A 14553-nucleotide genomic window follows, 5' to 3' on the forward strand; every position below is an offset into this window, starting at 1 on the left:
GAAAGGTAAACAATTGGTGGAGTCACCAGATCCTAAACAATCTTACATGACACCTGTGTACAGCCAATCGCTAAACCAACCACCCAAATAGCCTCATTTTAGAGGATAGAAAAGGGAAGTGGAGAGGGTTGCTTCCGGTGTGGGCAGTTGAACCACCTGATAAGTGACTGCCAGGCTGTGCAATGCTCCACTTGTAACCAGTGGGGACACATTTCGCATACAGTAGGTGTCCCCAAGGACAGAACCAACAGGCCCAGAGAGAGGGTGTGCAAGGAGGCCAAGGCTTTGTGGCACCACATGCAGAGCGCCTCATGTGTTCTCTTTGGTAGCATAGGGCCCTAATCGAATTATTCATTGGTACTTAGTGAATTACTAATACTTTTGACATTGATCTCCGCCTCCTGAGTTTGTACTGGACACGTAAGGAATTATAGAGCAATAATCCAACAGTTCAAAATATTTTTTTCAAATATCGGAATTAAAAAAAAATCACAAAGAGGATTTTGAGAATCTGTTTTCATCACTTTTCCATCACAATTCAAAATATACTGCAAACAGCCTGAAAAAACTGTAGAATAAAATAACATCAGGCAAATTATGAGTAAAAATATCCTTCTTTAAAACCCTCAGACTACACACTGTTTATAGTGATTAGTTCCATTTAAAAAGTGAGTAAACCCGTTGCCTTAAAAGCAACAATTTGATTTTAATTAAAAGTCAGTAAACCTACTGACTTGACTTTTATAACTATGCATAGTTAAATATACACAGTTTGTTTAATTAATGATTATAAGGCAATAAGTTTACAAACTTTTTTAAGTAGTTAATGAATTGCTTTTTAAGTGATGATATGAATAAATCTGGATAACTGTTTATTCTAAGAAAACTGTCTTTATACATTTGTAATGTAATTGAAATCTAAAAATATATGCTGGATAAGTGGCAGTTCATTCTGCTGTGGTGACCCCTGATGACTAAGCCGAAGGAAAATAAATGAATAAATTGAAATCTACAAACTCAAATTTTTAAAATGCTTTAAAAGATACACATAAAACTGCATTTTATTGGACTTTTTCTTTCCATTAAGCTGGAAAATAAACACTTCTATGAACATCCAAAAAAAAAAAAAAAAAAGTGCTCGCCTCAAAAAAATGATGCCTTTACTTGAGAACTACAATTACAGGCTTTAATACCAAATGCAATTCTAGATGTTTTTACTGGAAAACTGGATTAAATCAAAGATTTTTTTGGATTAGAAAAAGTCAAAAGCAAGTAGAAGCATGAATGAAAACTGTCAGGAGGAGAAAAATTGCAACTAGAGAAGGAGCCGAATGACGTGCCAAATGCGTGTGGTTTCCAGCACATTAAACTGTGGAGGCTTCGTGTGGTGCCATGGTGAAAGGGCAAACCAGCTCTTCACTTTTCATCTCGCTCACTCTCACTCTCTCTCTCTCTCTCTCTCTCTCTCTCTCTCTCTATCTCTCTCTCTCCTCTCTCTCTATCTCTCTCTCTCGCTGTACTTTTTCAGCATGTTGCTCCGACTGCTTTTTCTCAATGTTCTGAAAGACTAATTCCTCTCTTACAGCCTGAAAGCGATACTGTAAACGATGAGAGAGGGGGAAAAGACTGGGAAAGTCCAGTGTCCGCTTGCTCCTGGTAATCACACTTGTGCAATCATGACAGACAGAAATATCAGCCAGTTCTTGAGATTAAAGGTATCAACTGGAATGGTCATTGGCTCTGGTGTTAGTTAAAAAAATCTTACCCAAAAATTAAATTAAGGACACTGTCATTATTTACTCGCCCTCTACTTGCTTCAAACCTGTTTGAATTTCTTTCCTTTGAACAGAAAAGAAGCTATTTTGAAGAAAGCTGAAATCCTGCAGACTTTCATTGTATCTGTTTTACCTGTGGAAGACAATGGCTACCGGTTTCTAACATTCTTCAAAATATCTTTTTTTGCTGATGTTGTTCAAAAAAAGAGAAATGCATGAAGGTTTGGAACCACTTGAGGGTGAGTAAAGTTTCTTTTTTGAAAGAACTACTGTAAACTTTTAATGCACATTTTATGTTTGAAGTGATCAACTGGCTCTGAAATTTGATTGGCTGACGAGTGTGTTTAACTGGGTTTACTGTTTGTATTGATCCATTTGATTGTGCATAACTTGTTTAATCTTAAAAAATAACTGGCAATATTTTTTCTGAGCCAATCCAAATTCCTCAATCTAAAAGTTTCAATCAATAAATCAAGCTTGCGTTTTTTTTTTCTATTGTAATATTTCGAATTTAGCATTCTGCTATAATGCTAATGCTAATTAGCATTACCTGAGGCCATGTGACTAATGTTGAATCAGATATTTATTTTTACAGGGAACAAAGTACTTTTGTAAACAAAGTATTGTAATGTTACTGTAAAGCAGAGTCTGTGTCACACCTTAGAGTGTGTGTTATTGGCATTCATGGTTTATAGAATTGTGTAAAATGTTATTGGTATCACAATGTAAAAAAAATGGTTAATAAGGACAATAATAATAACGGTTCCTGTGTACCTAGAAACCAAAAGGCATAAATGAAAAGCATTGAAGATCTATAAAGAGTCCCCATAAAATACATATTAATGTATTTCTTTATCTCTCTCTCTTTCTCTCCCTGTGTGTGTATATGTGCGGATGCGTGCATGTGTGTGTGTTTGGAGTCTCTTAGGAGCCTCTGATGTCAATTAAATGCATTTAAACTGTACTAGAACTTTTAGTAGACCTCATAAAATCGTTCCAACCTCACAAATAATGCACCACAAAACCAAAACTGTAAAACAAGACTTATTTCTACACACTGTGATTTTCTTCTGTATACCTGGTTAGAGAGTCTTTAAATTCTAAGAAAAAAAAAAAGTTTTGTTTCTCTCATGTGGGAAATTTCTTGCCTATGGAGCTGCTAAGATTATTTAAAAGTACTAAAGATTTTAGATTATATATTAAGTCAAATTTTAAGACCATTGTTAATAAAATTTAAGATTTGTCTGAAGATAAACACTTTAAGGATTTTTTTTATAAAGGAAAAGGAAAACATTTTACTAAATTCTAATTTAATTATTTCTCAGCCACTTTTTTTAAATAATGTATCAAAACAAGAAAACTCTGGTGTCATAGATGCATTTTTCAGCATAAATTTATTTTTTTTTAATCTAAATATACGCAAAACTGTCTCTTCAGCTCAGTCTCCTCACCATAAATAAATGCAAAACTTTTGAGCGAATGTTATTATAAGAAAGATAACTAAACTATATTGATTAAAAGAATAAACACTTTATTAAAAAAATAAATAAGAATTTAAATTAAAAAATAAGACTTTCTAAGGTCTAAAATTTAGTTTTGAGAATTTACGACATTTCAAAACCCTGTGGACATGCTGTAAATGGATCGAAGACAATATCATTATAGTACCTACATTTTTTTTTTAAGTTATTTTATTTAACAGGGACAATGCTCATTAATAAACAGTAGAACTGTAAATGAGCCAGAATTAGCCACAAGGGTATATCAAATATAAATTGAACATTTACAGAAAGCATTTTAAATGTGATTTGGATTTTCTGTTTCAAATAACTTTTGTGTCATTAAAATATCAAAATATGGGTGAAATTATTATCCATCATCATTCAGATGATGTATTTGTAGTGTATGTTAATGTTTAGGACCAGGTTGTTGTTGTTTTTTTTCATGTATTTTTTTTTTTAAAGAAAGTTATTCTGTTAATCAAGGTGGCATTTATTAAATGTAAAAAACTGTAAAATTGTAAAATATTTTTAAAAATGTTTTATTAAAAATATTGTTATTAAATAATAATAATAATAATAATAATAATAATAATAATAATAATAATAATAATAATAATAACAATAACAACAACAACAATAATAATAATAATAATAATAATAATAATAATAACAATAATAATAATAATAATAATAATAATAATAATAATAATAATAATTATTATTATTATTATTATTAAAGCACAGTTATAATAACAGTTATAATAAAAGTTATTATATAGTGCAATAACATTCCACAATTTTACAACTTTTACTGTAATTTTGATTAAATAAATGCAGCCTTGGTTAGCTGGACAGTCTTATTTTAAAATGTTTAAAAATCATACCAAACTTTTGACCGGTCGTGTATATATTCATTAAATAATATAAAAGTGAATGAATGAAAATGAAAAAATATATATATATTGCCGACAAATTGACAAAACTAGTGGTTTGAAGAAGAGCAGCAAAGCATTTACATTGATGACTAAATAATATCACACAGTGTGATTCTCACAAGGAAAAGGTATTTACTATTTACTATTATAAACCTTTTTTTTCTTCTTTTACTGTTGAACACAAAAGAAGATATTTTGAAGAAACTCCTGTCATCCACAGTAAGAAAAACAAATACTGTAACAGTCAATGTTTCCAGGGTTCCAGTTTTCTTTAAAATATCTTTTTTTGTGTTCAACACACAAAAGAAACAAATTTTGTGTGTCAAATTATTCTTTAACTAAATTTGCCTGACAAGATATGCTAACTATTGAAACACTGAATGTGATTTTAATGGGATGGCTAAAATTCTGCATTTACATTCCCAGCACCATTTATCTTGCTGTATATCAATTTACAGATTTTTATGTACTGTATATCTTTACTTTAAAATATACAGTAATTTTCACTATGCAACTTTAAAATATACAGTAAAATACTAAACTACAGTATAAACAGTTCATAGTACAGTTAAATACTGTGTAAATTACAAAAATGGTTAACAGTGTGTTTTTCTATAAATCCTTGTCAAAATGCATAATTATTGTCATTATTGTCATGTAAAAACACTAAGAAAAAAACATTCATCATTGACCCAAATACCATAACACTACAGATCATCTCCAACACTAAAACAACAGTACATGTTGATATAATTACCTCTCCCGCATAATGTTTAATACCAAACTGGTGATCTGCCACTCTGGGTTTCACGTAATATGGATTAGTCTGCAGAGAATAAAAAAAACACACACAACAATTTCACTCAGATCATAATCAGCAGCAAGTGCAAATACACATACACACACACACACACTCACACTCAAACACAGGTGCTTTAGTCAGTGAGTCTGTACAGTATGCAGGTTTTCCGAGGACACACTCAATGTTTGTGCGGCCTGAGGAAAAGCCTGCTCATGTTACTGTATTGTGCCTGTGCGTGTGAGAGGCTGTGGGAGTGTGACTGGGTGGTGCCCACTGGCTCAGCGCTGGGCTTTATCAGCGAGTTTGAAGAAGAATTAACTCTCTGTGATCTGAAAAAGAAAGTGTTTTGAAAAGGACGACTTACGGCGTGCCGGCTGTGGAGCTTCTCCAGCAGGGTGTAGTCCGTGCCTTTAGGGAATCGACTCTCTTCATTGATAAGAGCCAACATGCCCAGTTTCTGAGGAAAAGAGCACACTGAATTGAGCACACGCTTCCTCTGGGTCTCCACTATATCCACTGCGCAAATATTAATGATCATTGAGAGTAGTTAAGGATACGAAAGAAGAAATTTGGAAGGATACTGGAAAACCTTGACCACTGAAATGTCAGGAGGACGTTAGTAGCCACTGGTTTTCAGCATTCATACTTTCAAATATCTTCTTTTGTGGAGGTTGTGTAAATAAATATTTGTTTGTTTTTGAGTGTACTGTCCCTTTAATTATAATCAGATGAAGGACCATATATGATATCATCATTGACATTAGTGCAATATAATATTTTTTAGTTTAAATGCTTAGTAATATCCACAAGAAACACTCCAGAATGCTATATAAAGGGTTAAAAGTGGGCAATAGTAACAGTTACAAATACTGCATCTTAGATTATACACAAATGTACTTGTTTTGTCATGAAATCATTTTTGTCAGATAAGGTAAGGGTTATTTCAAGGTGTTCTTTCTCAGTGAGAATGCAGGAAGAGGATTTAATTTATGATGCATTTAATCACTGCAGTCATTTGAGATAATAACTCGCCGCACGGTACTTTCAGTGACATGTGAAATGGAAAAAATATATGATTTGGTAGATTTTTATATAGGAGAACGTTCGAGGTTACAGAAGTAACCCTTCGTTCCCCGAGGAGGGGAACGGAAGTGCCATGAATGGGAGGATTCGGATCAGAAGCCGCTTATCTGGAGAGTATTGAACGGGCCAATGAATGAAATTAATTGGCAGCGTAAGCTTGCGCAGGTGTGCGACATCTGCAATTATCTCAGCATATAAGCACACCTGAAGCCAGCAGACGCCATCCTTTTAAGCTGAAGAGACTTTCAAACAGCTAAGGGACAGTCATTATGGCGACGGAATATGGCACTTCCGTTCCCCTCCTCGGGGAACGAAGGGTTACTTCTGTAACCTCGAACGTTCCCCTTCGGTTGGGGAACTTCAGTGCCATGAATGGGAGAATATGGAAAGCGCCATAATGACTGCACCTTACCAACACCCCCGATGAGGAGATAGTCAAGCAAGCGTGACGCACCCACATCATGGGGGGCGCGGTCCTCCAACGTGTCCCTGGCCCTAATTTATCCTACTTCAACAGAAGTTTTACGGATTTAGATATATTTTTTGGGAAGTCGTGAGCATCTAGATAATTCTAGGAAATACGACAGTACGTTGGGAAGCGTGCAATCCCGATAGGGAGGACGCTGCGGAGGCCATCCGTTACCCAAGGGGGGGATAGATGGCAGAATTTACCTATGGACTAGCCCTAAAAAGGGGGAGTACGCATAGCAAAGAGTGGTTAGCGGAGAGGGAAGACACGGGTCCGCCCAGGGGGGGGACTTAACCGTGGCGGAATAAGCATATGGGATCGCCTAGTGGGGATCACGCATAGCAGGCACCTATACCCAAAACGCGGGCTGACCAGCGGGCAGACCTACAACATAGTGGGCCAGCAAGTGACTCCTCCGCTGAGTCAGTGCTGGGGGCCACGGAGGAATCTGCAGGGCTCACCTGACTGAATCTGCAGGGGAACTTTACTGACAGATAAAAAAGGCGCACGTACCTCCGTGTTAGGGAGAATGGCGCAGCAAGCGTGTTTCAACACCCTACCGAGTTGTCTCCTCAATCACCAAAGGGTTACCTAATACCCTTGAGGAAACCGGCTCCACTCGCAGATTGTAAAACCTTGCAAATGTGTTGGGTGTCGCCCAGCCCGCAGCTCTACAGATGTCTGTTAGAGAGGCGCCGCGTGCACGCGCCCAAGAGGATGCAACGCTCCGAGTGGAGTGTGCACGTACTCCCGGGGGACACGGCTGACCTCGACTCGAATAAGCGAGTGAAATGGCATCCACAATCCAGTGGGATAATCTTTGTTTCGATACGGCACTTCCCTGCTGCCGACAGACAAAGAGCTGCTCAGATGATCTAAAATTCTGAGTACGGTCCACATAAATGCGCAGAGCGCGAACTGGACAAAGTAAAGAAAGGGCTGGGTCTGCCTCCTCCGGGGGCAGCGCTTGCAGGTTCACTACCTAATCTCTAAAGGGGGTGGTAGGAACCTTGGGCACATAACCGGGGCGGGGTCTCAGGATAACGTGAGAGTAATCCGGCCCGAATTCCAGGCACGAGTCACTGACCGAAAATGCCTCCAGGTCCCCGACCCTCTTGATGGAGGCCAACGCAACCAGCAGAGCTGTCTTCAGGGACAGAAATCTTAGAGATACTGATTCGAGTGGCTCAAAGGGATCGGATCGCAGACTCGTGAGAACGAGGGCGAGATCCCAAGAGGGCATGAGAGGGGGGCGAGATGGATTAATTCGCCTAGCACCCCTAAGGAACTGGATGACCAGGTTATGCTTTCCCACGGTGCCGCCAGCTACCGCGCTATGATAAGCGGAGATGGCGGCCACGTAAACCTTGAGAGTGGAGGGCGACAGCCTGCTTTCCAACTTCTCTTAAAGAAAAGAGAGCACAACACTAATCTGGCAATTTCGGGGGTCTTCTCTGCGAGAGACGCACCATTCAGTGAATAGACTCCACTTCAGGGCGTAGGCGCGCCTCGTGGAGGGGGCTCTAGCCTGAGTGATGGTATTAACCACCGCAGTCGGTAGGTTACCTAAGTCTTCCTCGCGTCTAGGGACCACACGTGGAGGTTCCAAAGATCGGGGCGAGGGTGCCAGATGGTGCCCTGTCCCTGAGAGAGTAGGTCCTCTCTCAAAGGGATCCGCCAGGGAAGGGCCGTCGCGAGGAGTGAGAGCTCTGATATCCAGGTCCGGTTGGGCCAAAGGGGCGCAACTAGCAGAACCTGTTCCTCGTCCTCCCTGACCTTGCACAGAAACTGCGCGAGCAGGCTCACTGGGGGAAACGCATACTTGCGCATGCCCCGAGGCCAGCTGTGGGCCAGTGCATCCGTGCCGAGAGAGCCCTCGGTCAAGGAAAAAAACAACTGGCAGTGAGCGTTCTCGGGGGAAGCAAACAGATCGATCTGGGCCTCCCCGAATCGCGCCCATATCAGCTGAACAGACTCGGGGTGGAGTCTCCATTCTCCAGGGCGTAACAGCTGTCGTGAGAGCGCATCGGCTGCACGATTGAGCGTGCCTGGGACGTGAATGGCGCGCAGCGATTTCAGCCGCGGGTGACTCCAGAGGAGCAGACGGCGGGCGAGCTGAGACATGCGGCGAGAGCGCATACCCCCCATGCGGTTGATATACGCCGCCGCCGCCGTACTGTCCGTCCTGACCAGCACGTGTTGCCGCTCCAGCACCGGTAAAAAGCGGTGGAGAGCGAGGAACACTGCCAACAGCTCTAGGCGATTGATATGCCAATGCAGCTGGGCACCCTTCCAGAGGCCCGCAGCCGCATGCCCGCGACACACGGCCCCCCAACCCGTGTTGGAAGCGTCTGTTGAAACAACAACATGGCTGGACGCCTGTCCTAGAGGCACACCGGCCTGTAGGAACGAGGGGTCGTTCCAAGGGCTGAGGGCGCGGCGACACAGCGCAGTAACCGAGACCCGGTGTGTGCCCGCGTGCCATGCGCGTCTGGGGACCCGATCGTGAAGCCAGTGCTGAAGTGGTCTCATATGGAGCAACCCGAGCGGCGTGACGGCGGCTGCGGATGCCATATGCCCCAGGAGCCTCTGAAAGAACTTCAGTGGGACCACTAGTTTGCTGTCGAGCTCCCTCAGACAGTTCAGCAACAGGCGAGCGCGTTCCTCGGAGAGGTGCGCTACCATGGTGATCGAGTCCAGCTCCATCCCGAGAAAAGAAATCCTCTGCACGGGGGCGAGTTTGCTCTTTTCTCGGTTGACCTGAAGCCCCAGTAGGCGGAGATGCCGAAGCACCTCGTCCCTGTGCATAATCAATTGCTCCCGCGAGTGGGCTAAAATCAGCCAGTCGTCGAGATAACTGAGTATGCGAATGCCCGCGAGCCGAAGGGGCGCTAGGGCACCCTCCGCGAGTTTGGTGAAGACCCGCGGAGACAGAGAGAGCCCGAAGGGGAGGACCTTGTACTGCCACGCTCGACCCTCGAACGCAAACCGCAGAAATTGGCGGTGGCGTGGAAGAATGGAGACATGGAAATACGCGTCCTTCAGGTCTATGGCTGCAAACCAATCCCGAGGACGAACGCATTGGAGAATGCGCCTCTGCGTGAGCATTCTGAACGGCAGCTTGTGCAGACAGCGGTTCAAAACGCGCAGATCTAGGATTGGCCGTGACCCACCGCTCTTTTTGGGTACGATGAAGTATGGGCTGTAAAACCCACTCTCCATCTCGGCTGGAGGAACCGGCTCGATTGCACCCTTCGCCAGGAGGGCAGCAATCTCCTCTCGCAAGACAGGGGCGGACAGGGGGTTGACCCTGGAGAAATACACGCCCGTAAACTTGGGGGGCCGTTTCGCGAACTGAATCGCGTAACCGAGTCTGATTGTGCGTATGAGCCACCGCGAGGGGCTGGCCCGCGCTAACCAGGCAGGCAGAGCCCTCGCTAATGGAGTCATCGCTACAATCGCTGACGTACCAGCGGTGGGGCAGCGCGGAGTGGGTGTGCTGATCCGGGAAGCACGAGGGTCCCGCGGAAAAGCTGGAGGAGAGCGATTCGCTCTGGCTCCGCACCCTGACTCCGGAGAGGGGGCTGGAGGGCTGAGGGAAGGGAGACCGTCCCCCCAGCGCTCGTGAGCCACTGGCGAAGCACGTAGAGTCTGCGAGCCGGAAGGCAGCGCGTCCTGGACTGGCAGAACTCGTGCAGTCACATCCGGGGAAGGGAAAAAGTGCTCTTTTACTGATGTTTTGGTGGCACTGAAAAGTACCGTTGTTATCGGGGCCCCGCCCTCCAGCGGGGAAAGAGCAAGTTTCCTCTTCTCCGGATGGCCTGTCTCAGGGACGCTTCGCGGTCCGTTTACCGGACTTAACGGCGCCCTGGGCAGGAGGGGCTGCCTGCTTTCGAGGTGAACGCCGCGCCCGCTTGGCCGGAGGCGCAGGCGGGGGCGGGGCAGCACTCGTTGGCGGGCGCCCTCGGCGAGGAACAGCGGAGGTGGATGGCTCGGCGGGCGGAGCGGGCTTACGGCCACGCCGATAGATGACATTGCCCATCGCATCCGACTGCTCTTTCACTGCCTTGAATTCCTGGGTGAATTCACCGACGGTGTCGCCGAACAGGCCAGCCTGGGATATGGGCGAGTCAAGAAAGCGAACTTTGTCAACGTCGCGCATATCGGCCAGGTTTAGCCAGAGGTGGCGTTCCTGAACCACAAGTGTGGACATCGTCCTCCCCAGCGCACACGCGGCGGACTTAGTAGTCCGAAGAGCATAGTCGGTCGCGGTGCGCAGCTCATGTAATAAGCTTGGGTTGGACCCGCCCTCGTGCAGCTCGGCCAGCGCCTGCGCTTGGTAGCGCTGGTAGGTGGCCATCGCGTGCAAAGCAGAAGCAGCCTGGCCCGCAGCCTTATAAGCTCTGGCTCCGAGGGAGGCAGACAACCTACAGGCTTTGGACGGGAGGCGGGGCAAACCCCGCCACGTAGAGGCGCCGCGCGGACAAAGATTGACCGCGATAGCGCGCTCCACTGACGGGATCGCCTCATACCCCCTGGCAGCTCCGCCGTCAAGGGCGGTGAGGGCGGAGGCACTCGCAGCACGGGCAGAGAAAGGTGCCCTCCAGGACTGCGTGAGCCTACTGTGCACTTCCGGGAAGAAGGGGACGAGAGGCTTCGAAGGCTTCGCCTTCTGGTCCTCTACGTAGCACCCATCTAGTCGGTCCGTCCGCGGAGCTGGGGGATAAACCATCTCCAACCCCACGGCCGAAGCAGCCCGGGAAAGCACGGCTAACATGTCCGCTTCAGGATCCGATTTGACAGCGCTCACCTGCCCGGAGGGGGCGAGCGGGTCCGGATCTTCGTCGGACAGTGAAAGCCCACCCTCCGATGCCGCGGAGGACATCTGATCTCCGGTGTCAGCGAGTGTGAGAGCTACCATCTGGTTAGACGGATCACTCTCACCACCCGAAGCTTGGATGGAGCGCCGTGAGGAGCGAGAGGTCCGCGAGCCCGTGGGCGGCGGATTAGCTCCCGCTGAAACCCTCAGATCTGCCCGAGCGCCCGCTGCTTTTTTAGAACAGGAGGCAACTGGGGTGGCTCGCTCTCTTGCGAAAGTTAGCCGCGATCTTAGCTGTGCAACGGTCATGGCATCGCAATGACGACATGAACCGCCCGCGAGCACCGCATTAACATGCTGGACCCCCAAACATGCAATGCAGTGATCGTGTCCATCATCCGGAGACAGGAAACCCCCGCATCCAGAAACGCACAGTCGGAGCGCCATCCTGAAAAGGACGTGCTGCACGACTGTGTTGCTCTTTTAGGAAAGTTGCAACTATACGCACCGCTCTGGAGGACCGGACCCAAAGAACCGCAGGCAAGGGAGTAACCCAGCTCGACCGTCTGCCACCGCGAAGACCCACTCTGGACCGGGAGACACACTCGTTCGCTCTGAAGTGCTGATCAGCAAGAGGAACCCTCATCGACTCACTCAGAAAGGATCTGAAGCGAAAAGGATGGCGTCTGCTGGCTTCAGGTGTGCTTATATGCTGAGATAATTGCAGATGTCGCACACCTGCGCAAGCTTACGCTGCCAATTAATTTCATTCATTGGCCCGTTCAATACTCTCCAGATAAGCGGCTTCTGATCCGAATCCTCCCATTCATGGCACTGAAGTTCCCCAACCGAAGGGGAACCCACTTTGCTGTGATGTTTAGCAGTTGTTTGTACAAAACCATTACAATGCAATACTTTTAAGAGCTTTTAGATAGGAGTGTGATGAGATGCCTACTCTGCGAGACTAGACAAGACCCAAGATTGGGTTCACAAGAACGAGACGAGATAAGATTTTTACACAATTTTTAAAGAAATCTTTATTGGTTGCCTTAAGCTTTTCCTTTTAAATGATGATTCCTCCTTTGACTTTTTTTTATTTCAAAAATATATATATTTTCAACTTTAACAGCAGCTAAAAAATGTTAGCTTTACATTGGCAGCCTCCACACTCCCTGGACCGGAAACACTGGATGTAAATATTGGACATCACAAAGATGGAACTGTCTGTGGCAAGGATGCATGGCACTTCTACAAAAACTAATACTTCATGGATATGTGCAATAACTAAGATAAAAGATTTGCTATTGTGAATTTTTTCTTTGTATTCTATTCATGTGTAAAAGTCCAATGTATCTACCCTTGTTAAAAGTGTTCTTGTAAGAAGTTAAATGCAGAGGTTAATTTATTTATTTACGTATTTCTTTATTTATTTATTCTACCCAATTTTTATATTTTATTTTATTTAGTTAGTTTTTTTGCTCTGATTTCTTTTCTTTTTTGTTAATTATTATTTTACCAGGGGTGGGTAGGGTGGGGTAATAATAGAAAAATGAAGTTGGTTGCTATCTTTGTCTGTAACTCTGTATGCAAGAATATTTTCAACTGTTCAATAAAAAATTAATCACAAAAAAAGAAATCTTTATTGCTGGAATATGTCTTTTGTTCAACTGGAAAAAAATTACAAAATGCAAAACTATGTATTTTTAATAGTTTTGCATTTTGTATTTTTTTTCATTATTATAATGAATGTTTATAATGAATGTTCTTTTACCTATATTTTAATGAATTCTATGCAGTAAAGGACATTCAAATACTGCAAAATATTTGTTAATATATGAATGGAAAATAGATTTTTTTTCAACTGGAAAAAAAAAAAATCACAAAATGCAAAACTATTTAGGTGCTTTTTTAAAAAAAAAAAAAATAATGGTATTTTATTTCTATTTGAATAAATTATACGCCGTAAAGGAAATACAAACACTGCACAATATTCAGCTATAAACTCGACTGACTTCACATGAGAAATCAAACTACTTTCCACAAAATGAATAATAAAAAAAAATGATTGTAATTTTTGGTGTTTCTGAGATGTTGTCACATCCCTACTAGATATAAACACTGCTGTTCAAATGTTTTGGTGTGTACATTTAAAAACAATCTTTTATTTTAGTCTCAAATACTTATTAGACTACATCTGTGAGAAATAAAACAAAAATATTGTAAAATATTTCGACAATTTAAAATTGTATTGTTTGTTGTTAGTGCCACATGACAGTTCAGAAAACAAATTCGGATTTGCTGCTCAATATTATTATCAGTAAAATAAGTTGCATGTTTATATTTTGTGCATTCTGAAATATTTTGTCAAGATTATTTATATATTTATTTATTTATTTATTATTTATTATATTTTGTCAAGATTATATGAAACTTCATTTGTATGGATTTAGGTCAAATAGTAATATGTTTTATTCTATAAAAGTCTATAACATTTCTTCCAAATTGTTTTTGTCAAAATAACAACTTTTACTTTTTAGAAAACATACTAGTTTCTAGAACTCTTCGGGACTTCTAAAACTTTGTTATTGTGTTGTCTAAATTAAATATTAACAAATCTAAAAAGTTGGCTCCTTAACCAATTACCCTTTAATCAAAAGCAGATATATTTTATATTTTAATTTGAAAAGAAAGGTCATCAGTAGTGTACAATATGTACATTTATAGTTGAAATTATGCAAATTATTTTAATTATGAGCTATTTTTTACAGCTTTGTTCAATGTTTCTGAAAATCCACTGACTACTTTAGTAGATGATAGAATTTTTCATATGCTTAAAGTGACCAGCAACTGAAATCATTTCTATGAGCATTGTGGGATGTTGATTAAAGGTCGAAAGTCCACCTTTTCGATGAGATCCAAACACTCTGCGTTGTCCATCCAGTCGATGGCTTCCCAGTGGATTCCCTCCCTGAACGGAGACACAAGAGAAGCTCTTGAGCAACAGATACACACATCACAACAGCACAAGTACACAAAGGTGGTATTATCTTCAGGGTTCATGTGATGAAATGAGCTGTGACCGGGCTCTGCTGACCCCCCTCAGCAATCACATTTCGACACAAGAACACAACTGTGTGGGAAAGAGGAGAGCCATTCACACATCTGGCA

The 14553-nt window shown here is 42.9% G+C and overlaps 2 protein-coding genes across 4 annotated transcripts in view; both read right to left on the minus strand.

Moving 5' to 3' along the window:
* The window catches only part of LOC141376079 (uncharacterized), a 996984-nt gene that overhangs the window by 366242 nt on the left and 616189 nt on the right, over window positions 1–14553 (minus strand). The gene's annotated exons all lie outside the window — the stretch shown is intronic.
* myo10l3 (myosin X, like 3) overlaps window positions 1–14553 on the minus strand; it is a 157177-nt gene that overhangs the window by 69971 nt on the left and 72653 nt on the right. For all 3 annotated transcript variants that reach the window (XM_087267542.1, XM_087267541.1, XM_087267540.1), the window contains exons 13-15: window positions 14287–14353; window positions 5379–5471; window positions 4970–5038 (exon numbers count right to left, since the gene is read on the minus strand). In XM_087267542.1, coding sequence (XP_087123668.1) covers window positions 4970–5038; window positions 5379–5471; window positions 14287–14353 — 229 coding nt within the window. The remainder of the gene's footprint in view (window positions 1–4969; window positions 5039–5378; window positions 5472–14286; window positions 14354–14553) is intronic.

This window comes from Danio rerio, chromosome 9, assembly GCF_052040795.2.
Source record: "Danio rerio strain M-AB ecotype USA chromosome 9, GRCz13ab, whole genome shotgun sequence".
Lineage (NCBI taxonomy): Eukaryota > Metazoa > Chordata > Actinopteri > Cypriniformes > Danionidae > Danio > Danio rerio.